This window comes from Xiphophorus couchianus, chromosome 5, assembly GCF_001444195.1.
Source record: "Xiphophorus couchianus chromosome 5, X_couchianus-1.0, whole genome shotgun sequence".
Taxonomy (NCBI): Eukaryota; Metazoa; Chordata; class Actinopteri; order Cyprinodontiformes; family Poeciliidae; genus Xiphophorus; species Xiphophorus couchianus.
Window position 1 is genome coordinate 604,340 of NC_040232.1, and position 25,556 is coordinate 629,895.

The 25,556-nt window shown below is 41.9% G+C and overlaps 2 protein-coding genes and 2 long non-coding RNA genes across 9 annotated transcripts; 2 read left to right on the top strand and 2 right to left on the bottom strand.

Annotated features, from left to right (window-relative positions):
* Positions 1-184: 184 nt before the first annotated feature.
* Positions 185-8,294, bottom strand: LOC114144702 (protein FAM240B). Its single transcript, XM_028017786.1, has 4 exons — positions 8,131-8,294; positions 7,916-7,966; positions 4,647-4,768; positions 185-397 (listed from the first exon to the last, which is right to left on the bottom strand). Exons 3-4 carry the CDS (start codon positions 4,766-4,768, stop codon positions 286-288), a joined length of 234 nt encoding a protein of 77 aa, XP_027873587.1. The 5' UTR covers positions 7,916-7,966; positions 8,131-8,294; the 3' UTR covers positions 185-285.
* A 1,104-nt stretch (positions 8,295-9,398) lies between these two features.
* Positions 9,399-25,203, top strand: lrrc2 (leucine rich repeat containing 2). Of its 6 annotated transcripts, none has more exons than XM_028017782.1 (10): positions 9,399-9,495; positions 20,904-21,048; positions 21,684-21,820; positions 22,413-22,504; positions 22,570-22,726; positions 22,864-23,000; positions 23,060-23,205; positions 24,453-24,605; positions 24,673-24,830; positions 24,912-25,203. In XM_028017782.1, exons 1-10 carry the CDS (start codon positions 9,423-9,425, stop codon positions 24,959-24,961), a joined length of 1,248 nt encoding a protein of 415 aa, XP_027873583.1. In that variant the 5' UTR covers positions 9,399-9,422; the 3' UTR covers positions 24,962-25,203. The 6 variants fall into 6 exon arrangements, with proteins under 6 accessions (XP_027873583.1, XP_027873584.1, XP_027873585.1 ...); XM_028017783.1 differs by having other exon boundaries at positions 9,405-9,495; positions 20,907-21,048; XM_028017784.1 differs by lacking the exon at positions 9,399-9,495 and adding an exon at positions 19,396-19,471.
* LOC114144703 (uncharacterized) lies at positions 11,983-18,224 on the top strand. The gene is made up of 2 exons (XR_003595527.1): positions 11,983-13,567; positions 14,902-18,224. It is a non-coding gene; the product is annotated as an uncharacterized LOC114144703 (long non-coding RNA).
* LOC114144704 (uncharacterized) lies at positions 13,581-14,905 on the bottom strand. Its single transcript, XR_003595528.1, has 3 exons — positions 14,404-14,905; positions 14,275-14,334; positions 13,581-14,206 (listed from the first exon to the last, which is right to left on the bottom strand). It is a non-coding gene; the product is annotated as an uncharacterized LOC114144704 (long non-coding RNA).
* Positions 25,204-25,556: the final 353 nt, after the last annotated feature.

Here is a 25,556-nt window from a genome sequence, read left to right on the forward strand (position 1 = left end):
GAGGCTCGTTTGGATCCACCAGAACCTTTAATGAAAATAATGAGAGTGGCTCTTCAATCGGACCCAGACGGGTCAGAACCCGGATGTTCTGGCTGCACATCATCTTCATCATCATCATCATCATCATCTTAGTCCAGTTCTGCTGAATCAGCGTCACAGTAAAACCCAGAGGAACTCAAACAGCCATTGTTTCATTTCACAGCAGAACTAAATAATTTATTCAGAAACATTTTATGAATCTAAACACTGAAACTCGTCCGTCGCTCCTGCTGCCCTCTGATTGGCTCATGTCTGGTCAGCTGACTTCTCCGTCTTGGCCTTGCGGACGAAGCCGTCGTTCAGCTTCTTCAGGTGTTTGTTCCGGTTCTCCAGACGGACGACCCATTCCCCCCTCAGCCTGAAAACACACAACACCACCCGGTCAGGACGGCTGCTCAACATGCGGCACGCGGACCGAACTGGGGCGTCCAGGACAGAGATGTGGGCCCCAGCAGGAGCCGCTCACATTCTGTTCTTGTTGCTGAGATCAGACATTTTCTTCTAGACCAGAAAATGTAAAATCAGTTGACTCTATAAAGGCTGAATTTTAATGTTTTGGATTTTCACAGACATCTTTTTTTAGTTTATTTGTTTCATTAAAATGTTTCTCAGTTTCTGGTGAGAAGGTTGAAAAAAACAGAATAGAAATTTTCTACATTTTTAATTTTAAAAATCATAATTTTGGCCTGCGAGTGCTTGGATAACACCACTCTAGATGCATTTTTATCTGTCAGAATGTCCCAGTCAAAGTTCAGACCTAAATCTAAGGACAATCTAAAGCGTTATGCGTTGTTACAGTTCATACGCCGTTTTATGGTCAGAATATTCAGGAGTGTAAAAAACAAACTCCTAGCGTAGCGCTATGCTAGTCCAACAACAAACGTGGCGTGCTGGAATGTAAGGTCACGTTTTTCTGTCCAATCAGAGGACTGTGCTGCGTGACTCCTGTAGCTCCGCCCCAAACGGACCAAACTGTGGTCCAATCTGGTCCATTTTTCATGACTTGGATCAGGAAATTTTCACAAAAACAATCAGGAAATCCTGGAGGGACTGACTGTCCTACGGAGAAGTCTCAAACATCCTGAACATCATCCCTGTTCTGTCCGCTTTAATCCAACTCCAGTCTGCCTAGTCAAAGTCCGGTCCGGTTGATGAGGTGTGAACGCTAATCGACCTCTGACCTCTGGTCCTCCAAACCTCGGTCTGGGTTCGGTTGAAGTGAACTCTGGTTCGGTTTGAATGTGAACGCCAAGCGGACCAGAGACCGCTGCAAACTGCTGCAGGAAGTGGACTGCAGTACAGGGCATTCTGGGTAAACATAATTGAAGCTAATGTGCTAGCCTAGCTCTAGCAGACTAAAGAGAAATCCTCCAACACTAAAATCTGACGCCTCCATCTTGTTTCCATCTGGTGAAGAAGGAAGTTGCTCTCAGTGTCTTCAGAGGTTTTTGTGTCGTTTCCTTCGGTGGTTCTTGGTGCAGCGCCCCCACAGGCCAGGAGGGGAACAGGTTGGTTTGACTCAGAACCAGAGCAGCTGGAGGTGGAGCAGATGATGGAGTTCTGGTTCCAGTAGAACCGGGTCGACCTGACCATCAAGAGGAAACATTCTCAGAGATTTGTCAAGGCTCAGAGTCCGGTATGTTAACGAGTCGTCACAAAGACAGAGGAACAAATGTGAGAGCATGCCAGCAGGTTGGAGAACAAACACAAGTACAGACCTGTGTGTGTGTGTGTGTGTGTGTGTGTGTGTGTGTGTGTGTGTGTGTGTAAGCTGACTCTCTCTGTCAGCTGTCCTCACCATTTCTGTGCCGCCTTCCTGACGAGTTTTCCGGATTATTCCATTTGTTCTTTCAGCTGCTGATAATCCTGCTGACCTCGGCAGAGTCAGAACCACAGACGGAAACTCGCCCAGAACATCTTGACCCGAACGGGTCATTTATTCAGGAACGTGTGGACCACCTGAAGGAGTTCTTCCACCAACTGAGACCCAGTGCAGCCTGGTTCTGGTTCTGACCCGTTTCCATGGATGCATGCCTACAGCTCTGATTCTGTTTCAGCTGAACCTGAGGGTCACCAACCTTTAGCTCCAGGCTGACACCAGATATTTCAGAAAATCATCAAACCACATTTTTCACACTAATGTACGATTGTGAGTTTATTACAAATTTTCTGCAAAATGTTCAAAAACCCTGAGTTGAAGTTCTGCCAACTCCCTCCTGCAGGTGGCAGTGTTTCCCATTCCTCTGCTACTTCAAGTTTAGCTGATGTCAAGTTACAGTCCATGATTGATGAGAAGTGAAACAAAAAGTCGTATTTACCGTCAAATTTTAACGCAAGCAGAGCAGAGCAATCCGACATGAGAGGGAGGAAATTATCGTAAAAACAAAACGCAAATATTCCTAAAAACGCGCCACAAAATAAATGATTTTGGTTTAAAAAAACTATTGTGAACTATTGGAGGGATTGGTCTGTGTCATCGCTACTGGAAGGATTTTAATGTTGATGCAAAAAACAGAAAGATGAAAAACGTCATTTTCAGCTGCGAGCGACAGGAGCAAGCAAACGGATGGATGAAGCTAACTCCAACACGCAATCACAAAAAAATCCCAAACAACACAAAACCCAAACAAGCAGCAGGTTTTTCTGCCTCTGTGGTTTGATGAAATAAAGTCTTGTGAGTCGTTTTATCTTTGACGGCGTCTGGCTGAAAGCAGAGAGCCTGAAGCTGCATCGGCCTCCTGACAACTTCGGCGTTTAAAGCTTCATGAAACTGAATCTAAATCCATCCTGCTGGCTGTCGCTTTCCGTCACTCATCGCCTCGTCCTCCAGGCTCCGCCCACATCACACATAGCACTCACAATTAGCCGGCGACCCGGTAACAGATACCCGGGGGATTAGGAGAAACACGGTATGATAGCAGGGGGATTAGGGGACGGGGTAATGGAGAGCAGGGGATTATGGGAGTCAGCAGAAACCCGTCCAGATGTTCCTCTGCTGGAAGCTCAGTTCATTCACAGCAACCTGAAGGAAACCGCAGAGAAAGACTCAGAACCTCCAGAGACACAGAGAGACGGTCACAAAGTCGGCCTTCCGTCCAGAGCACTGACGTCTCAGATAGAGAAACTCCTCCATGTTTTTCTGTAGGTTCCTGCAGCAGCAGCAATGTGAAACATGGTGGAGGCAGCATCATGCTGTGGGAAGCAGGTCAGGGTTCATGTGAAGATGGCTGAGTCAAAGCAGGACGAGCCTGGAGGGAACCTGGAGGTTTCAGTCAGAGCCAGGAAGTTAAAGTCTGGATGAACCGGTTCTGACCCGACAGGTCCGGTCGGTTCTGACCGGTCAGAACCTTCAGAACCTCTTCCACCTGAGGAATCAGTCGTTTGGTGCTGAATCTCTCCTTCCTGCCACCATGAGCGGCGCCTCATTCCTCTCTCCGCTCCCTGCCAGAACCGGTGACCCGGCCGGCGGTCCGGCTGATGTTTCCGCTCATTAGCGTCCGGCGCGGTGCGGCGGCCCTTTGAGGACCGGACTGTCTCCGGGGCCGCAGCTTGCTGAGAGACGGGATGTTTGTAATGAGCGGTTCTGTTTTTAGATGTGTCTATTTGTTATCTACGCTCACATGTCGGCCCAAACGCATTCATCCGCCGTGTCGTAAGCGGGTCCACACGCAGAGCGCAGGGTGAGGCTCAACACGCGGCGCCCGCACAGGTGAGGCGGCCGAGCCGGCAGCGCCCCGTGGTCACTCAGCATGGAGCTGGAAACCAGCAGTATGGAGCTAAATTAGGGCCATAAAGTTTGTTCAAAGGGAAAAAATGAAATGAAACTGACAAAACATTTCAAACTGAAATGTTTGAAACTACTTTTCAGGTTCAAACTTTTTTTTTCAGTTTGAAATCTTTTTTTCTTTTGAACAAATATTATGGTAGCAATTTAGCTCCGTGCAACAGCAGCTCCATCTGAACCGGGCCGATTACAGATTAGAGATTAATCTGATTATAGGAATAAATTACGTTCCAGCTCAGATAGAAGGAAACAATCATATATAAGTTATTTCATGACTTGAACATGATACTGAAAATAATGTATAATTCCTTAAATTCAGCTGCAGATTAGCAGGCAGAGACTTAATGAGGACAATCAGACATTAATGTTCGACTATATTTTATTAACGGTATAAAAACCTGCTGATACTGGATGTTGTTTAGGACATATATGGGGGTTTTAGTAGGAGTTTTAGTTACTCTGATCCGAACTGTTCAGATCCCGGTGGGAAAAGCCTGAAAACCCAAAATCAGAACCTTTTAACAGTTATTAAGGTCTTCAGAACCAGCGGACCAGAGTTACCAGAACCAGAACTAAACGATTTGAGGGGCATTTAGTTCCTACGCTCCTCAGATCTGCAACAAACTGCCTAAAAACCTGAACAGTTCCGAACCCGCTGGTTCTGGAAACATCTATCACTATCCGTATGTTTGGCTAACTGAATGTTTGGCTAACTGGATGTTAGGCTAACTGAATGTTTAGCTAACTGTATGTTTGGCTAACTGAATGTTAGGCTAACTGAATGTTTGTGTCTGCTGTGATAAAGAGACGAGGTCTTACTGACTTTTTCAGGGCGCTCTTGTTCATCCTGTTCTCTTCGCTCTCAGCATGCTGGTTATCGGCGCTGATCCGGTTCTCCCAGAACGACTTGATGTACAGACGGTCGTGGATCAGAGCCAAGTTCATCTGCAACAAAACAAAACCAACAACAGTGGTTCAGCAAAACGCCTCCATCAGAAGGAACTGGTACCAAACCACAGAACCTAAAAGATTCTGTTCCCCAGTTTAAAGGGTCGGCTAGCTGTACCGGTCCGTCGTGGTGAAGAGAGAGCTGAGCCAAAAAGCGAAGCTCTCGATTTACCGGTCGATCTACGTTCCCACCCTCATCTATGGTCATGAGCTTTGGGTCATGACCGAAAGAACGAGATCGCGGATACAAGCGGCCGAAATGGGTTTTCTCCGTAGGGTGGCTGGGCTCTCCCTTAGAGATAGGGTGAGAAGCTCAGTCATCCGGGAGGGACTCAGAGTAGAGCCGCTGCTCCTTCACATCGAGAGGAGCCAGTTGAGGTGGCTCGGGCATCTGGTCAGGATGCCTCCTGGACGCCTCCCTGGTGAGGTGTTCCGGGCACGTCCCACCGGGAGGAGGCCCCGGGGAAGACCCAGGACACGCTGGAGGGACTATGTCTCTCGGCTGGCCTGGGAACGCCTCGGGATTCCCCCGGAGGAGCTAGAAGAAGTGGCCGGGGAGAGGGAAGTCTGGGCCTCCCTTCTGAAGCTGCTACCCCCGCGACCAGACCTCGGATAAGCGGAAGAAGATGGATGGATGGATGGATGGATGGATGGATGGCTGGATGGATGGATGGATGGATGGATGGATGGATGGATGGCTGACTCAACAGAGCTAAACCAGCTAAAAACAGGAGCTGTAAGCTAACTGAGGCGTCACTGTTCAGTTGCTGTTTCAGTTGAAGCTATAACTGTGAGCACTAAATTTAAAGGTCACACTGTTGTATCTAAGTTTTGGTCTCTTATTTTGACATATGACAGGAAGTAGTTGGGTTGTTGTCTCCTTATGATAAAGACAATAACAGCGCTCTGGTACCAAAGAGAAGCTTCCTTAAACTTTAAACTGTCCTGGAAATGGTCACAGATTAACAGATAAGATGGAAACGTCCTGTTAGCATTGTGAGGCTAGCATGAATGGCTAACCATTAGCCATTACAGACACTAAAGATAGAGTCCTACTGAGGCTAGAGACCTAATGGTGCATTCAATTTTTCTCTGAAGTTGTAACTCGAAGCTGTGACTGATGTAGGAAACATCGTTCCTGTTAACATATTTGGAGAAGTTTGGATTCCAACATGGCGACGCCCAGGTAGCCATTATTCGCAATACGTCTTACGAAACTTTACTTTCCATGAACAAACATCACTTTTAATCTGGTCAGGGTAGAGTTGTAGGCGCTACACATAATGCTGACTTTAGACTGACTTTTATTTTGTAAATTAAGAATATTTTCATTGCTGCTTCCTACTGTTGATGTGAGGAGCAGCTATATTGTTTCTCGTAGTCGGCCTTATGAAATATTCTCCAGTCCCAGCTGATTTTTACGACTGGGAAGTCGTAATTTCTGAATTCTCACTGCAAATGAAACGCACCATTTGTGGTTGTATCTATTTTTAAATCTCTTATTTTGACATAAGACAGGAAGTAGTTCTTGAGTTATCGGGTTCTGAAAAAGGCAACGACAGCGCTCAGTTATTACAGAGAGGTTTCATCAAATCTCAAACTGTTCAGGAAATCAGTGGAGAAAAGAAATATAGACAGATTACCAGACAAACTTCCTGTTAGCACTGTGAGGCTAGCATGACTATTAGCCACTACCGAGACTGCAGCTGGCGTCCTACAGAGGTTAAAGGGCAAATCCACCATTGTGACAGGATTTGATCGTCCCTGGTTCCAGATCACTGAGATTCATGAAATCTTTGTTTTTACTGAGAAAATAAACAAAACGGATCCATTTCTGTGTTTTTCAAACATAAAATCCATCTTAGATTAGGATCAGACCTGGGATTAGTTCAGATTTGTCCAAAATACATTAACCAAAACTTCAGAGTAAAGTTATAATCACAATAATAATTTAACTCATTTGTTCGTTTCATTAAAAGGTTTTTAATATTTATCGTGGAACAAGCACGTAAATCCACAAAAAATGCTGCTGAACTTATTTCTGTAGTTTTTTTAGTGATCATTTCTGGAAACTTTCAACTTGTCCTAAAATATTTGGCCTCCATTATGAGTGAAATCTGTTCTTTCAGGCTCCTTAAAATCCAGCTTCTTGGTTTTTATTCAAACAAAAATAATTGATTCTTAGTTTTCTCCCAAATATGAGTAATATTTAATCATCTTTAGTTCAGTATGGAGGCCTCGCTTTGGACCCAATAACAAGTAACAAGAAAAACTGTTCATATGTTGAGTTTCCTGGTGAAAAGCAGACGCTTAATAAAGTTTATTGTTTAATAAAGTTTATTGTTTAATAAAGTTTATGTTTAATAATGTTTAATAAAGTTTATGTTTAATAAAGTTTAATAAAGTTTATGTTTAATAAAGTTTATGTTTAATAAAGTTTATGTTTAATAAAGTTTAATAAAGTTTAATAAAGTTTATGTTTAATAAAGTTTATGTTTAATAAAGTTTATGTTTAATAAAGTTTAATAAAGTTTAATAAAGTTTATGTTTAATAAAGTTTATGTTTAATAAAGTTTATGTTTAATAATGTTTAATAAAGTTTATGTTTAATAAAGTTTAATAAAGTTTATGTTTAATAAAGTTTATGTTTAATAATGTTTAATAAAGTTTATGTTTAATAAGGTTTACTGTTTAATATTGTTTAATAAAGTTTACTGTTTAATAATGTTTATGTTTAATAAAGTTTAATAAAGTTTACTGTCGGGTTTTATGTGCTGATCAGCCGCCTGGGAAACGTTTTGGACCACAAGAATCATGTTGGTCATAAACGGATCAAATAAAATCTAAATTTAAAGAGCGACTCGTATAAATTCAGTTACAAAATAAACATGGAGCAGCCAAACCAACCTCAGGACTGAAAGTGCAATTCTATAAAATATAATTTCTGTTTCTCTAAACTTACATCTGAACACATTTTGATTCTTTTCTCCCTTTTCATTTTAAACTCATCAGATCTGAAGCTGATTTGATGAGCTCAGCTTATCAAAAGTTAATAATTATATTATTAATAATTATTAACACATTATTCATAATGTGCTAATAATAACACATTATTTTAGTTATTCAATAAAACATCAGCTGTACCTGTAGGGGAAATAAGCAGATCTGTTTCTGATTCCCAATTCGTCCACAGCTCTGCAGCAGGAAGAGAGAAAAACAGGTTAAATCCAGAAATCCTCAGTTTATTTATTAAAATACTTTTATTTGCTGAGTTAATCTAAATAATAACCTAAAAAAGGCTGAATGAAGTAACTGAAGCAGATATTTGATCTTATTTAGGAGGAGGATAAGCCACTGACCTTCAGGAGAGCTGAGCGTCCGTCTGTCCCTCACAGTGAGTGATGTCAGTCTGTCCGTACGTCCTAGCCAAAGCCCGGAACCACGCCCCCAGCAGCAGGACGCCTCCCAGATGTCAGGGCTGGAAATACAGTATGTGGAGCTCCAGCTGGACCTCCAGACACCCATTCATTCATTCATTCATTCATTCATTCATTCATTCATTCGGGCTCCAATCTGATTGGCTGATTTAATCATTCTGCTATTTTCTACCTTCAGATTTAAATATTATAAAATAAATCCAAACGTTCCCAAAGAGCATTAATGTTTGGCTGGGGAAGCCACACACACAATGCTACAAAAATATGTAAATAAATATCAATTTTTAAAATGTCTTCATGCTCGAATCAATAATTATTTCATTCCTTTAGCATAAATGCTAACTCATACTGTCTGATTTTGGATGGCCATGAGTTCTCTGGTGGAAAATTGTCATGATTTGTGGTGGTGAGGTAGCGCAGTGGACCCAGGTATGGAGAGTAAATGATGATTTAACGATGAAATACAAAAACAAGAATCCAGGCAGCACAGGTGAGCAGAAGGCGAGGAGCTCAGAAACCGGTAGCAACTGGAATAACGGCAAACACAGGCACTGGGGAGACACAGGTGGGGTTAAATACACAGGGGGTAATCAGGGGAACCAGACACAGCTGGGGTCAATCAAGGGGTAGACAGGACAACAGAGACTCAACTGACACAGAAACCAAAATAAACAGACAGAAAACTCCTCACCAAAATTTTATTATCAGATATTATGACTTTATTACCAGATAATACAAATTTTCATCAGAGTTAATCAGATTTGACTGGCAGCTGAAATGTCATAAATGACATTTAAATCAGTTATTTCAACTCATAGTTTACGTTAAAATAGACTGAACAACAGAAAACAAAAATTATACTAAAACGTTTTAAGACTTTATAAATATATTGGATTTACTTTTATTCTTAATTTTGTTTTTATAGGATATTTTATTACTTACCTTACTTACCTTTGTGTGAACCTACATGCCTCAATGTCACGTCACTTTGCTGCAACACCTGAATTGATGAAAAAAACGTGAAACTGTTAAAAACCTACATTTCTTTTTAAAATTAAAACGGTTTAATCTGTAGCCCCGTTTAGTCCCTTAGCCTAGCTAGCTTTAGCATTAGCTACAGCTGCTAATTCCATCGCTACGGTACGTCTGGTAGATGTAGTAACTAACTGCGACCAGCAGGGGGAGTCTGGAGCTAGTGAGTCAGTAGCTCTACTATGCCGAACGGCTCCGATGGCGCAGAGGAAGAATCGAGTCCGTGGCTCGTTATTGAATTATTCCGCTTTTCAGGTAAGAGTTTACACATAAACACACATGAACTGTTTTACTAACCGTTGGAAAGCTCGTAAATACATTTAGACGATTTATTTACATATTGTGTTGGTAGTACATCGGGTTTAGCCGGTAGCTCACAGCAGGTGTGCTAACCCAGGGGTGCTAACCCAGGTAGCATTAAGCTGTGTGTTCTAGCTGTAGACTGCCTTGAGGTCAGAAATAAATATTTTTGAAAATTAGCTACACAGAAATCTGAGTTATTACAGTAACAGTTTTCATCTGTTATTTGTTACTGTCATATTTTATAATATTTCATAAGATAACCGTATTTTTGTTTATGGTGTGCTGTTGGTAAAGTTACACAGTAAAGAATTAACATCCGTGTTTTTGATTTATTCAGCCTGTTATAAAGAGAACAAATGGTGTTCAATATTTACTGAACATTTAGCTCCAAAGTAAATATTTATTTTTCAAATTAAACATTTAATTTTCAACCTAAAAAAGTATTTTACACTGGCTAAATATTTCGTGCATATATGCAAATTAGCTTGCTGATAAAAGTGGACTATCAAAATAAAGGCTGGCGAGACGGAATTGGTTCAGTCGTTGGTCAAGTAACGTTTTTTTCAAGAAAAAACTTGTGAGAGAAAATTATTTATATAAAATCAAATCAAAATGTTGTTTGTGTTTTAGAATTTAAAATGTTACTTAATTTGTCATTATTTGGTTTTTGGTTAAAATGTGATTATAATTAAAGACCCTGTAATTATTTTCATCCAGTTTTCATTCAATCTGAGTGGCAGAGAAGATCTGAAAGTCACAGAGAAATAGACGACAGACTGGCACTAAATAAGAAATACGCACACACACACACACACACACACACAGAGTTATTTGGACCCTGCATGACATCATTACAAACTCGGATCAGTTTCAGGGCTCCATTTCCTGCTTCCTGAGTCGAGTTTCTGTCACTTGTGAGTGAAGGTAGGTAATAAAATAAATAAAGGTTACAGTTACAGTTACTCAGTTACAGTTACTCAGAGTTAAAAGGTCCCTGTAGGAGTAACTTCAGGGCACTCTACTCTTTACTTTCCTCTGTGAAGCACACTAGGAGTACCAGAGAAATCCCATTTTGCATTTCTACCTTTGGAGTCCAGAGATGGGCCGACTGACCTGAAGGATTCTATCTAGCAGGTGCTTTTGTTCAGTAAATAGGGCCATTACCTTATCAGTACCCTGTTAATGGCCTCAACGCATCTCACAGTTGTACAATTGTTCCTTAGACTTCGACTGACTTTGTTGTCATTTTCAATGCACAGGGTGTATACAGAACGAAATTTCGTTGCATACGGCTCAGGACAATGTTTGAGGTTCCAATGTTGTGAGTAAAATAAAATACAGTATAAAATATGAATATAAATCTAAATATAAAATATAAAGTGCAGGACTGACAGTAAAATAGAAGTTATTTAGCTCTGTACATGTGCAAGGTATAAAGTGGAGACCAGTTTTTGAGTGCAGTCCAGTTAAGAGTTCAGCAGTCTGATGGCAAGTAGGAAAAAGCTGTTTGGGAACCTGGTGGACCTGCACCGGATGCTGCAGAACCTCTTTCCAGAGGGCAGCAGGGAGAACAGTCCATGGTGGGGGTGTGAGGGGTCACTGACGATGTTTCGGCCTCAGGACACGCATCCTGCATCGATGGTTGACCTGACACTTCGCCCTTTTGCCTGAGCTGGGTGTGGAAGGTTGTTGCCGAAGCAGTTTCTCCTTGTGTGCCTTCTTCTCACTCACATGAGAGTTACCCAACTCTTTTGCAAGCTCAACCAGGAAGTCCACCCGTCTCTCCTGCACCCCAATGCATGCCTGATAAAGCACATGTGCATTCAGTGCTGCCATGTCAATCATGTTTGCCAGGTTTGCTGACCAGCTGTCACATAGTGATGGAACCTTGGTCACCCCCCGCAAGATTATGACTGAAATAAATGCCATTAGTTCTTGTGAACTAAATAGGTGAAGCAGTCACCTATTTATCCTCCACAGCACAAAAGGCTGCATGCAAATTTGCATGTGCAAAGTCTCCCAGATTTCTTTTGCTTACACTTTTTGCATGATTTTTTTGAGGTGGATCAACACAATTAATTTGGTTAGTTTATTTCTAAACTGTCATTTTATACCCTCTTAGCTTTATTTCAAAGAGAAACATTACTAATTTCTTTTAGAAAAACCTTTGCATATTTCTTGAAACAGATTGTATGTTTTGCAAACTCTATGTACATTTGGCAAAATGACCTGGATAATGCAGCACAACATCATGGATCAGCTGCAAAAAGTCACATCTCTCCAAAAACACTTCATGTATGCTTCAAAACTAACTAAACTGTAGATATCATAGATACCATCATAGATCGCACCCACCCCCAACATGGACTATTCACACTCCCACCTTGTGACGGTCAATGGCCACATTTACAATTGAAGAAGGGATGCTAATTTGAGCCATCAGAGTCGTCAGTTTGGACTCAGGGCCTTTTCACCCTGTTTCGGTACATCAGGGGAGAGGTCGAAAACCCTGGTACTCCCAGTAATGCGACGTAGCGCTTCTCTAAGTTTCTGGCTTCTCCCTCCTCTGGTTATTTTACTGAATGATTATTTAACTAAAACACAGAAACTCTCCAGCAGTTTACGTTAACGGCAGACTTTTTGTTTTTACTGAAGTTTTATTGATTTGATGTAATTTCTATCTACTGAGGCCTTTGGAGGTCCAGTAAAAACACCATAAAAATTTAATCTGCCAAAATAAGTTACTTTGTAATTGTGTTTTCTTTTTATATTGTGTTATTTTAGTTTTCATAAAATAGAATTTTTGGCCATAATTTAATATTTTCATCTGTTTAATTACAAGTTAAATCAGATTCAGTGACCAAACGGTAACTTAATTCCCCCTTCCTACCAAATACCTTTTACTCTTACGATAGCTGGATTTACTTTCAAGGATTTAGTATTCATTTACTCTGGTGATGACATTTCAAACATTAAGCTCTAGCTGTAACACGCCGAGGTATCAGAGTCCCGTCACTGACCCCCATGGTGCCGCAGTGCTGAAAGCTCCTCAGATCACGTTGACTCTGTAAAGTTCAGAGTTTTTTCCAGACTTCACGCTGAACTCAACTGTGTTTAACCAGACGAGTTTTAAATGTAACATTTGACCTGGTTGTGTTATTGGAAGACACTACTAGCAATACTTAACCACCAACTAAACAACTCCAGTATTAATGGACCAGCTTTTCTTGTCTTTTTCTACTTCCTCTCCTTTTGTTTAGTAATGGCTGCAGCTTGGTGCAGGATCTTGATGTTCTGGTTCAAATGGCTCAATAAGCCAACTATAAACCTAGTGCAGCCAGTCTTTGCTGTCATTGTCACTGCTTTATAAAAAATACTATTTAAAATAAACAAACACTCAGCCTGGCGGGGGACAAGTAAAGCCTGGTGGCCCGCCAGGCTTATAATACACTGAGGGAAACTTTGTTGTTAATTATTAAACATTTCAATTACTGATATTATTCACCTAGCATCTCTGTAGCCTACAGCATCAACACATCAGCATAAATCAAGTATCAACCCATTAAAACTGTAAGTTGTTTAATGAAATGGTCTCATAAAAGTTTTGTATTTGTTCATATTAATCTTATTTCAGCTGCTGACCTGGTTGCTGAAGCGCCTTCATGTAAACGGTTTATGGCTGCAGACTGAACAGGTGTGCAAATGTTTTCATGACTCTTCCTGAAACTCAAACTTAAACACAATATTGTTTGCGCTCTTGGCTCGCCTGGACCCTGCAAACATAAACATGACATGGGAGGCCGTGACTGCGTCCTGTCAGGCCTGATAAAGATAGAAGTCCAGACATGGGAATGTGTGTTTGACAGCCTGCTGCAGGGTCACATCGCGCCCCGAGAGGCTTGACATTTAACTCGTGTTGTCACCCAGCAGTCTCACATACAGACACACATTTTTACTTCTATCTTTATGAGAACATCCATCAAGCAGCGCTCTCGGTGCCAAGGCGGCGCAGCAGCTCTGCTACGTAAGCTCTGAGATGTTTCCTTCATTTACTTCTTTGTTTGAGGCTAATTTGAGCTAGCATACAAGATAGCCAGCATGTCAGGTAGAATAAAGCTTTAACTGGCTTAGATTAGCTCATTAAGATGCCACTTTCATTTTTATTTAGTATTTGCTATTTTTGAAACACATTTTTACATTTTGTTATATTTGCAGCCTTGGAGTCTAAAAAGTGTGTAAAGTTACTTGGAAGTAGCCTGTTAAGTAAAACATTTATCGTTTCTGGCTGAAATCAAACTGTTCTTGTGTAAAAATCAGAAACATTTTAGCAAATGTAGATTATGACATGTCCTTTAGTGTTGTTATACAGATTTACTCAGTTTTCTCATCTTATTGCTGTTTGGATGGAGTAAGAGTTAATTATATATCGTCAAATAGCATGAAAAGATGGCTGATTATATTTCGCTCATTTTGAATTTAAGGACGAATGACAGGAGCCAGTTTTACGCCGACCAGGACGGCAGGCGGACCGCCAGCCAGGGACAAACAGCAGCGTCAGAAATGGAATCTGGAAGCATACAGAAGATGAGCATTTCACTGACCACTGAGCTCTATATGTAGCGCCGCTGACAGGAAGGGAAATCAGGCAGCTTGTACGGGCCACCTGGACATACAAGTAAAGCTGAACTAAAGCTAAGCTAACAAACATTGAGAGTGTGGGAAGCTTCTTACCGATCGATCGGCGACTAGAGCGTCGTTAAGCGCACCAGTTGAGCGTGCATTAATATGCGGCTGTTATACAGAAAATGGAAATAAATCACAAGTAATAAGCTCGATAAAGGGACATGAAGCCTGCCTTACCTAGCGTGCAACGCCAGCAAACGCCGAGGTCTGAACCAGAAGGAAAACAACGTGATGTCAACCAGGTGAGGGAGGGCCCTTTATATACTGACAGCCAGCGCAACAACCAATTAGATTCAGGCACTTGTGTGATGCGTTCAGAGCCTACAGGGCATACTGCCACACAAATATCTTTACTGTCAAATCAGTCTATAAGATATAAGAAAACACAACCTCAGTCAACAGCAGGATTACTTCAGGCACAAATCACAACAAGATAAATTGGGTTCAATAGATCCTAAATGGATTTGATTAAAACCTTATTGTGACATATTGCCTAAACTGGTAAGTTGTCATATATTTTGAAGTATAATTTACTTGAGTGACAATGTGTCACAGTTTTAGTTCAACAGCAGATGTCACTAGTGAGCAATGAATGAATTACTGAGTAATGAACCTTGGCGCACAGGGCTGGAAATCTTCGTTGATTTGTGAGACTTCATTTGTTCATCACTACAGGATGGATGGATGCCACAAGGTGGATGGGAGTCTGGTTCTGCAGAGACCTCAGCCAAGACTGGAGAGGCAGAGAGGAGCGGTTCGATCAACAAACAACTGGCAGATGAAGATGAAGATGAGGGAGTTCTTTGGCTTTTGGTTTGGTTTTATTTTAACCATGAGGAGAAGGTAGGACCTTGGCAGAAGCGCTTGTGAAGGAATGTGTAAACCTTCATGACAACAGTCAAACAGTTGAAGGCTCTTCATGTTTATGACTGTCATGCTCACACCTTCAAATAAAGTGATACTGACAAATGAAAGATAAAACTCAGACAGTGGATCATAAGCGCAATAAACCTGGACTGTGAGGAGTTGCTGAGTTGCTCGTGGATCATGTGATCAGAAAGTCCTTGGAGGCGATGCAGAGCAGCAACATCTGGACTCGGCTCCTCCCACTCGTCTTCTCTCACCTCTGCAGAGAGAAGAGGTCATCCTGAAGGCAACGGAGTCGTTCTTAGAAAGCTTTTGCTGACGGACATGTTCTCACATTTCAAGGCCCAAACGATGTTTGGATGTTAAATAACTTATCAATAATGTGCTGCCTTAGTGAAGCTAATTGGTAGAAGAGCCTATTAAAACTCTCTCCACCTTATTTCTCCTATAGTAATAAATTTACTGCAGCAGCTACAGCAGGGCAGTTTGTTTTGTTTTCAGCTGTAACTTTTATCTGATGAAACTTAACTTGAGGTTTCAGCTGATGAGTCCAAAGGAAGCCAGGATTATTTTTTTGTTTTTATTTATTTCTGTGTGTTTGGTGAGATGTCTGGAAGGTTCATACCAAACCCATTGCTGATGTTCAGGAAAAGGAGGATGAACAGGAGCTGGCAGCTCTTCCACCTCGCCATCCTTCCTGCCAAACACAGAGACATTTTCCAGCAAGTAGGAAGGAATAAAATTCTCATGTCAATATTAATTTAAAATTGATCATGGATTTGATTGGAGGTGCCTTTTGCAAAACATTCACCGAGGTCTGTGCATTGATGATGTGTCAGATGTTCTTCAAAGGTATCTGTCCTACATAACCCCAAGCTGGCACCCAAACCCACTGCAGCGCTGAAACTCTTGGATCACTGCTGCAGAAAACCACTGAAGACATTTCTCAACCCACAGAGTTTTTGCAGTCATAGATGTAGGTGTGCATAAGGCAGTAAAATCTGCAGAAATCAATGTCATCTTGAAATCCAAAATAGGGAACTACAGTAAGTAAATAATTTTGAAGAAATATTTTTATTTTTATTTCACCTGTAGTCAGTCGTTCTGTTTCTTTCTCAGTCTTTCAGGTGTGTTGTCATATTGCTCCAGTCAGTGGAAAGGCTTCGTGAAATATTCAAAAATCATTGCAGGTCCAAATGAACATCATCAGATATGCTGATGTTCATCATGTTGATATTAAAAGCAAACCTGCTGCTTGGTGGTAAGAACCAGTCAGTCTCTAATGTTGACTGAAACATTTCTGTTTAGAAACATGTCAACGGTTTTTGTTTTCAGTTTTATTTATTTTTCTTTCATTTTGTAATCATTTTCTCACCAGAACAAGTCAATGTCTTAATTTGAACATTTATAATAAAGTTAGTATATTCTCCATAATGAGATGCTATAAATCAGGTTTTCAATTTTTCTGCAGATCTGTTGATTTTCTAGATTTTTCTGTTGATTGGTGAACAGTGGGAGGTTCTGCTCTCTGTTTTCTTTAATATGATCACAGAATTATCCACACTGTCCTGTTTCTACTGCTTATTGACTATTTTTCACTGGAGTGTTGGAAACCCCAGAGATCTGCTGATGTTATGCTGAGATTAAGCTGAAACCCAGTCAGATTTAATCTGAAATCTTTCTCATACGTTTGACCCTCAGCTGTTAACTGTCGTTTTCTCAACTTACCGGGATATGAAGTCGTCTGTTTCAGATTCAAATGTTTCTTACTCTCCACAGACATCCACCGAACCTCCGAAGGATCAGATGTTTCCTTGTAGGGTGAGAAGTTTCAGGGAAAACCAGCCTTGGAGGAGGAGGCTGCAGTGAATCGATCTCATTTCATCATCACTGTGGATCCGACCCCATTGGACCAGGGCCATCAGAAACCACCATTTCAGACTGTTAACATGACGTCAGGTTCTTACAAAGAGCTTCCTCTTTGCTTCAGAGGTTTCAACAATCATTTGAAACTAATGAGGAGAGATTTAACTCACTGAGAAGAAGCCTAGAGCTGCAGGGAGGTAATTATTTATTAAAGAGACGAGTTAACAAAGGAGGAGTGATGTGTTCCTGTTTCTTCCTTTGGATTATAGACGTGTTGCAGCATCAAGGAGCCGCTGATCAGATCAGGGTCAACTCCTCCATGTCTGGATCAACATCCAGGTTGTCTTCAAACTTCCTGAAGTCCGTCAATCTGCAGACAGGAAAATTATTCATTTGGGACGATGGTGGCGACAGTACAAGGAGTTCGTCCTGGTGGGTTTCTGGTTCGATTCCCACTCTGTCCACTTCTGTCGTATTCTTGGGCAAGACACATCACCTGCCTTACCTCCTGGTGGTGGTCAGACTCGCATCTGTCAAACCAGTGACTCCTATCCAGTAGCTTGCCACCATCAGTGTGTGAATGTCTGAATGTAACGTGAAATGCTTTGGGCTCTTCTGGGTTTGATAAAGTTCTATACAAGTACAGGAGATTTCTCCAAACTGTGATCTGAAGTATGTCACCCTGCAGAGAGGACGATTATTCATTTAAGCCATCTGTTCACCTTGAGGAGGCCTGGCTCTCAGTGAATATCTCTATGCAGATGCTGTGATCTGCTGAGGACCTGGATCCAGGATGTTCTGACATCAGTGAGACTGGGTCAACTTTACCAGAACTCCCTGGCAGACTACCAAAACACTTTGTCCCTGCAACAGTAATCAGATTACTAACCAGAATCTCCTGAAGTCCTTCCAAGAGGCAGGTCCAGCAGCACAGAAATGGCGACTCTGATGAAGATCATCACATCTCAGTTCAGTCAACATTTCTGCTGCATTGTAATGGAATATTGTTTGGTTTTCATATGGAGTCATTTGTATTTATTTGTTATACATGTTTTTATCTGACTATTCAGCATCAATTCAGTTAATCTGAATCATCTGGATTATAGTTATATAATCTGACCAGTTTACTGGTCAGATTATACTGTAGCTATGGGAACCGTCGGTTTCCACCAGATGGCGCCACATACAGCAGAACTGAGGACAAGAAACAGGAAACTAAGGAAATGTTAAGATCTGAATAATTGATTAAAGCGTTTTATGATTTATGTGTGTTAATACTTTGTTTTATTTCATTTAGTTAGTAATGTACACTATTTTGTTTTTAAAGTCTTTAATTCAGGAAAAAATACAAACATTTAAATATAATTTCATAATATTTTTAAGCCTTTTTCATCAGAATTATTGTTTTCTGTTATTCATTTTTAAAATATGAAGTGAAAGCTAAAATAATTCATTTAATTGTTATTTCTGATACTCATTTTCTGATAGGCTGAAAGTCAAAGCTAGCTTAGCTAGCAAGAACTGTGGGGATAAAATAAAATGGGATTAATATAAAAAAAGTCATATTTTATACTCATATAAAATATTATATTTTATATTATTCTTGATTAATATAAAAAAAGTCATATTTTATATTCATATAAAATATTATATTTTATATTATTCTTGATTAATATAAAATATTTCATACCACTGAAGACAAAAATAAAATATTTCATATTTTATATTAATCAAGAGGGATGGAAAAAAATGATCTGGCAATAATGTCATAATAAATTATCTGATGGCAATAATTTTCCACTGCACCCGTCAACTTTAATCAGGTGGTATGAGTTAGTGTTTATGCTAAATAAATGTAATAATTATTGAAGAGTGAATGAAAAACATTCTGAAAGTTGATGTTTCTTTGTGCATTTTGCAGCATTTCTGTGGGTTTGCTAAAAGGGTCCGGTGTCTCCCAGAGCAAAACCTCGGAAAGAACCAAAATATTCCTGCAGTGTTTATTATTTCTAAAGAGTCTAAGTGAGTAAAACGTTTGAGTAAAAGTGGATCGATGTTTTCTGGTTGCTCCGGAGGGAAGACAGAAGCAGAAACATCATTAAATAGTGGGAGCCGATTTTTGAACCTCATGTTTTTAAAGATGATGTGATTTATCTGTAAAAAATGTTTCCATAAAATATTAAAAATGATCCAACTGCTGAATCCTCCAGAGGACCGTAAGTGGCCCCCGGGCCGCACTTTGGACATCCCTGAACTCCAACCATTAACTGTCTGAAGAAAGTTTCTGTCTGACTGTAAAACATCCACTGAACGGTCGGGTTCTGGTTCTGGTTCTGCAGGAAACGGACCCGTCCGTTGATTCCTCTGTGTGTGTGAGGAGCGCTGGGCCTCGGTGTCATGTGACACACACTCACATGCAGCAAAACACTGGTAAAAATAGCTTGGTGGGTCACACACACACACACACACACACTCCGGGTCGGTAAACAGGACGGACGGCGCTGAGTCTCAGGTAGGAACCAGAACTACGACCTGATCTGATCTTTTGTTGGATCTTCTGATTTTTATCAGTTTGTAGATTTTAAAAAACAAAAAGTTTCTTGTGAAAACAGCTAAAATTAGCAGCAAGTTATTATTGATGAGCAGAACGAAGATTTAGCATAAAATCTGTCAAACAGATCAAATATGTTTGTTAAAACTGAACATTTCAGCTGAAAGGATTTTAAATTATAATAATTAAAAAGATGAAATTCTACAAGAGTTCAGTGATTTAAAATCCGTTTTATCCCACATGGCATAATTGTGTTGATACATGTTGTGTTTTTATTGATATTACTAACATTAAGTTGTCTGGGACAGAAAGGGCCTTTCCATCTGGCCCAGATGCCTCAATGAATGATGGGCCCCCAGGGGCCCCGGTCTGGTTTCCAGAGGTGAAACGGTTTATGGGCCCGTCGATGTGTCCTCAACTGGTCCACACCTGGCCCGGTTCTGGACACATGGGCCACATCTGGCCCAGACCAGGTTGCTATGTGGGATCAGTTAATTGTTTTAATCTCCAGCTGTTTTCAGATGTTTTGTTCCGTTTACATTTTAATATCCATCATTTCAGAGGAGATTTAACGTCAAACAGCTGGAGATGAAATCAGCCTTTAAAACGATTCTGTGTTGCTGAAGCGTTTCTACCTGTACAGTTCATTACAGCACATTTATGTTTTAATTATTATTAAAAAAATAAAGATTAAAGAGAAGAAAAATGCCAACATGAAAGAAGAATCTGTCGTCCACTAAACTGTTTAAAACTAAAACATGTTTTTAGACGGATCTGCATCGTTATTACAAGCTGCTGTCAGTAAAACCAGATATTAATAAATCCTTTGGTTCTTCTGTGTTCTGCTTTTAGATCCAAAAATAATTTAAATATTCCTTAAAGTTCCTCCAACAAGCAGACTGGAAAATATTCTGGAGCTGAACTGTTTCCGTTTTTTATTTGTACTTTTAACCAGATATGTTAGAGCTTTAATTTGAAGTTATTTCATTTTTTGTTATTTTATTAGTTTGTTTAATCGGAGCTAAATTCACACTGAAAGGTTTCCTCAGCCCCATTCTTCCATCCCGCAGGCAGAACGTTACAAACTTCTGGGTTAAATTGCAGGAGTTACAGTCAAATTTAGATAATCTGGGTTTAATCCATGATAATCTGGGTTTAAACAGTTTTCAAATCTGTAAAACCATTTCAGGCTAAAAATTCTGACAAAAACTGGATATTTTGTTTCTCATCAAACCTTTAATTTCCAGTTTAAGGTTTAATTTAATCCTTATGTAAAACACTTTTTTGCCTCTGGGTGGCGCTGCAGCACTGAGAGGCCAACAGGCTCTGAAATTAGAACAAACGTTCATAAAAACTCAGTAAATTTTTGTGCGTTTTTCTGGTCCAAACCCAGCAGAACCGATGGGTCCGAACAGGAAGCTCGACGTTCCGGTGTACGATCTGTCTGCGGTCCGAGGAATCTGGGAGGTCCGAGTGAAGAAGTACAGAACCAGGCAGAAGAAGGAGCAGGAGAGGGTGGAGAACAGCGCCCTCGCCAGGTCAGCTTCATCCATCGTCAGAGCGGCGCTGATGTTCATAGTCTTGCCTGAAGGGGGCGGTGCTGCTGTTCACAGCCTGGCCTGAAGGGGGCGGTGCTGCTGTTCACAGCCTGGCCTGAAGGGGGCGGTGCTGCTGTTCACAGCCTGGCCTGAAGGGGGCGGTGCTGTGACATGAATTTACAGCTTCAATCTCAAAACAAGAAGTTAGATTCACTTCAGAGTTTTAGGTCTAAATACGACATTCCTGGTTTTCCAACAGCTAAACATTCCACAAACAGCTGGAAGAGACGCACATATGACAGGAAATGACCTAATTAATGACATCAGCAGTTTGTGTACTCTGACCAACAGCAACATCCAGTCAATGGATCTATTCACTGAGGCTGACTCACACACAGCTGACTGGTGATGGAGGAACCCAGTGAGAGCAGAAGCTGCTTTTAGCCACATGAACACTGTCAGGTATTTATAGCAGCAGGTCGGAGCGTAGAGCAGAAAGGTCAAACATCCGGACAGCAACCCAAACAACCAGCTGGCTGCAACCCGGCAGAAATGTCCTGCTGTTCGCTCATTAACACCTGGGAACTGTCCTTCATGGCGTCTGCGGCGGACTGACCGTTTCCTGTCTGCTGCAGGATCGATCAGCAGTGGCAGTACCGCATCTACTGCAAGAGCATGAAGGCCAAAGAGCTGCAGCAGCTGCACCACTACCTGGAGAGATCGCTGCTGACGGAGCCACCGCCGTACGGAGGACACCTGGACCGGAATACAGGTACAACCAGAACACAGGTACAACCGGAATACAGGTACAACCAGAACACAGGTACAACCAGAACACTGGTACTGAGTTTAATCTGTGGAGATTTTATCTTTGATCTTTTGGAAGAAACCCAAATTTGAACTATTATTCTGGTTGTTTCCATGGAAACGTGAGTTTTCTGTGATTTCATCAGGGAGTTAATAATTATGATCTTTCATGTAGCCGAGTATCATCAGCATAACATTTACTCCATGCTTCCATTACACCAACTGGAAACTGATAGTAAAAGGAAATGGACCGAGCTCAGAACCCTGTGGTGTAGGATTAGACGCAAACAGCAACAACGGTTCTGGTATTGAGTAGTTTTGGTTCTGATGGACCCGACCTGCTCCCAGAGGAAGCATGGAGGAACTTGGAGACTTTTTGTCTAGAGATCGGAGGACATCATGGCATCTCTTGGTCCCTCAGCGTGGCAGCTGCCACTTCTCTAAAACATTTCTCATTATTCAGCAAACAGAAATCATGTTGCTCCCAAATGGCTTTAGGAAACTTTTAGTCTGATCTTCAGTCAGACATTCAGGAAAAGTGTTTCTCTCCCTGTTAGACGTCCAGCAGGAGGATCCAAGAGTCCAGCAGGACGAGGATCATCCGGATCGGAAGGATCTGATCTTCCGGCTGGAAGGAGATCGCTGGCTGGTGAGTTCCCACATTCCCAGGGTTAGGGAACCCGCTCTGTGATGTTTGAGGGAACCGTTCTGCAGGATTTTCCCCGGGAGCTGCAGTGGACCACCTACCTGCAGGAGTGGCACGTCAGACGGACTCGGATCCGCCAGCTGCCCGACTTCCTGGCTCTGTTCACGCAACTCACCGTCCTCGAGATTCCCAGAAACCTCATCGCGGATCTGCCGCCTCAGATCGGTGAGCAGAACCGGGCCAGAATCTGACCCAACTTCTACAAGGCTTCATCGTCCGTTTGCTCCTCATCAGCAGGACGGTCAGTCGTTTTCACCTAAACTCTGTCTCCACTTCCTGTTTCCTGTCTCCGCCTCCCCCAGGGAAGCTGGCGGCGCTCCGCAGGCTGAACGTCAGCTACAACCGCCTGTCCAGAGTTCCTCCGGAACTCGGAGACTGTGAGAAGCTGGAGCGTCTGGAACTGGCCGGAAACCTGAGCCTGAGCGAACTGCCCTTTGAGGTGAGGCCGCGGGTTGGAACCGGGTTGGAACCGTCCCTCATGGTGTTTTCTGCCTGCAGCTCAGCAGCCTGAAGCAGCTGGTCCACCTGGACATCTCGGAGAACCGGTTCGCCTCCATCCCCATCTGCGCCCTGAGGATGAGTCGCCTGCAGCTGCTGGACCTCAGCAACAACCAGCTGAGCGACCTGCCGCAGGACATGGACAGGTAGCTGCTGCTGGCGCCGCCTTCTGGGACTGGGACCGGTTCTTATGGGTTAATAACAGCCAAGCTGTTTGCTTAATGGAGCATTACCAAACTCTGCCACTTACTGGTAAGACGTGAGGACCAAATGTCGCCCAAACCCCAAAAACCCGTTTTATCCAGTCAGATTCCAGCGTCTTAAAAACAGAACATAGCCTGGTAGCCTTCACAAGCGGTGGGTATCGCTAGCAAAAAACCCTGAAGTACGAATCATAAATATTAGATCCACGAATGCTAAAGCGACACACCTACATGGTATTTAGCAGAAGCTAATGCTAAAGCGATTCACCTACATGGTATTTAGCAGAAGCTAATGCTAAAGCGATTCACCTACATGGTATTTAGCAGAAGCTAATGCTAAAGCGATTCACCTACATGGTATTTAGCAGAAGCTAATGCTAAAGCGATACACCTACATGATATTTAGCAGAAGCTAATGCTAAAGCACCAACTAAAACATTAGGTTTGCTAATTCTAAACCTACAGTATTTGGTGGAAGCTAATGCTAAAGCTCTAAGTTCAATTCAAATTATATCTGCAGTTGAAACACTTGAACCCTCAAACAGCAATTTAATTTTTATCTACTGTCAGCTTTATTTTGTTTCTCTATGTTTCTTGTCTGCACTAATCAGTCCGAACTGCACTGTGGCACACTTGCTGTACATATATTTACATATACATATCTGCATTTTTTAAAAAATCTTTGCAAGGACTGCTCTTAGGTTGCTTTTATATGAACAGCATTTCATATTTTTACAATTTATAGCATTTTATATTTATTTTATCTACAACTACTACTCAGTGGTTGTTATTGTGTCTCTATGCTGTAACTGCAAAGTAATTTCCCTGCTGGGATGAACAAAGTACTTCTATTCTATTCTATTTTAAATAAAATTGCTGGAAAAATGAGAAAACATGAGGAGAGGAAATGGAACTGCTGCGTAAAGACTTCAGCTACTTCAAAATAAAAGCATGAATATACATGCTAACTGCTGAAAGTTTACTAAACAGCTGAGTAAATTAGCCTTTTAAAATGTATCCAGAAAAAGGAACTAAGGTGAAGCTAGGTGGGCTAAATGTTAGCAAATGTGCTAAACAAACGATTAGCTCCACTATTAGCAGAACCGTTGTTTATGTGTCTTGTTGGGTTAGTGGGGTGTCCTTTCTTTTTCCCGTTGGGTGAGTGGGGTGTCCTTTCTTTCTGTGTCCAGGCTGCAGGAGCTCTCCACCCTCTACGTCCATAAGAACAGCCTGTCGTACCTCCCAGTTTGTCTCACCAACATCTCCAGTCTGAAGATGGTGGTTGCCAGTGGCGACGCGCTGACCTGCGTCCCGACCAAACTCTGCAACGACCCGGAGATCAAGTAAGATCCCAGCAGGTCGGCGAATCCGTGAACCATCGGACCGACCGGCGCCTCTGTCCCGCTGCAGGTTCATCCGTCTCTATGACAACCCCGAGAAGAGGAGGAAGAAGGAAGAAGAGGAGAAGAAGACGAATGAGAAGAGGAGGAGGTGGAGGGAGCAGGAGGTGAAGGACGGCAGTGAGAAGGAGTTCATGGAGGCGTACATCAGCACGCTGAAGGACAGAGGTCAGTCCAAGGTCGCCGGCAGCGCGACCTGATGCTAACCGTTAATGCTGCTAACCGCTAACTCTGTTTGTCCCAAATCAGACACCGTACCCTTCTCCACCACCAAGGTCTCCATCTCATGCCTGCTGTGATGGACCGGAACCAGAACCGGACCCGTTCTGCAGAGTCCAGTCGGGTCTGAACAGCTGCTGGACGTGGGTCCAGATCCTGGTTCTGATGGTTCTGGAGGTTCTGAAGTCGCCCAGAAGGTTCTGGTTTTTCTTGTTGGGTTTTATTTCAGTTTAAATTCCGGATTTTAAAACGTCTCCAAGTTTTAACAGAATCAGGAAATAAGAATAAAATCATAAACAGCAGCAAAACATCAGAACCTAAATAATGAGAATAAAATGTTTCATTTGTGTTTTATGAAAAGTTTATTCTCTTATTACCACTTAATTATCATAATATTGAACTTTATTCTTTGTTTTATTACGACTCATTTTAGGACTTTTTTCTTGTTAATTTTTTAATCTTAATACATTGTTGTGCAAATCAGATTAAAGCAAACGTGTAAAAATTAATCCAGATCGTCTGCGTATTGGGGGCGTGCTGTGGTGGCGTAGCGGTTAGCGCGACCCGTAATTGGAGGCCTTGAGTCCTCGACGCGGCCGTCACGGGTTCGACTCCCGGACCCGACGATATTTGCCGCGTGTCTTCCCTCCTCTCCTTCCCCGTTTCCTGTCAGCC

Bases quoted from the DNA above. Each gene is read 5' to 3' on its own strand.
- LOC114144702 (XM_028017786.1), bottom strand. From the start codon at position 4,768: ATGAACTTGGCTCTGATCCACGACCGTCTGTACATCAAGTCGTTCTGG. The intron at 398-4,646 runs GTCAGTAAGACC...GTGTGTTTTCAG, and splicing joins AACAAGAGCGCCCTGAAAAA to GCTGAGGGGGGAATGGGTCG.
- lrrc2 (XM_028017779.1), top strand. From the start codon at position 19,851: ATGAATGATGGGCCCCCAGGGGCCCCGGTCTGGTTTCCAGAGGTGAAA. The intron at 23,001-23,059 runs GTGAGGCCGCGG...TTCTGCCTGCAG, and splicing joins TGAGCGAACTGCCCTTTGAG to CTCAGCAGCCTGAAGCAGCT. The intron at 23,206-24,452 runs GTAGCTGCTGCT...TTCTGTGTCCAG, and splicing joins CTGCCGCAGGACATGGACAG to GCTGCAGGAGCTCTCCACCC.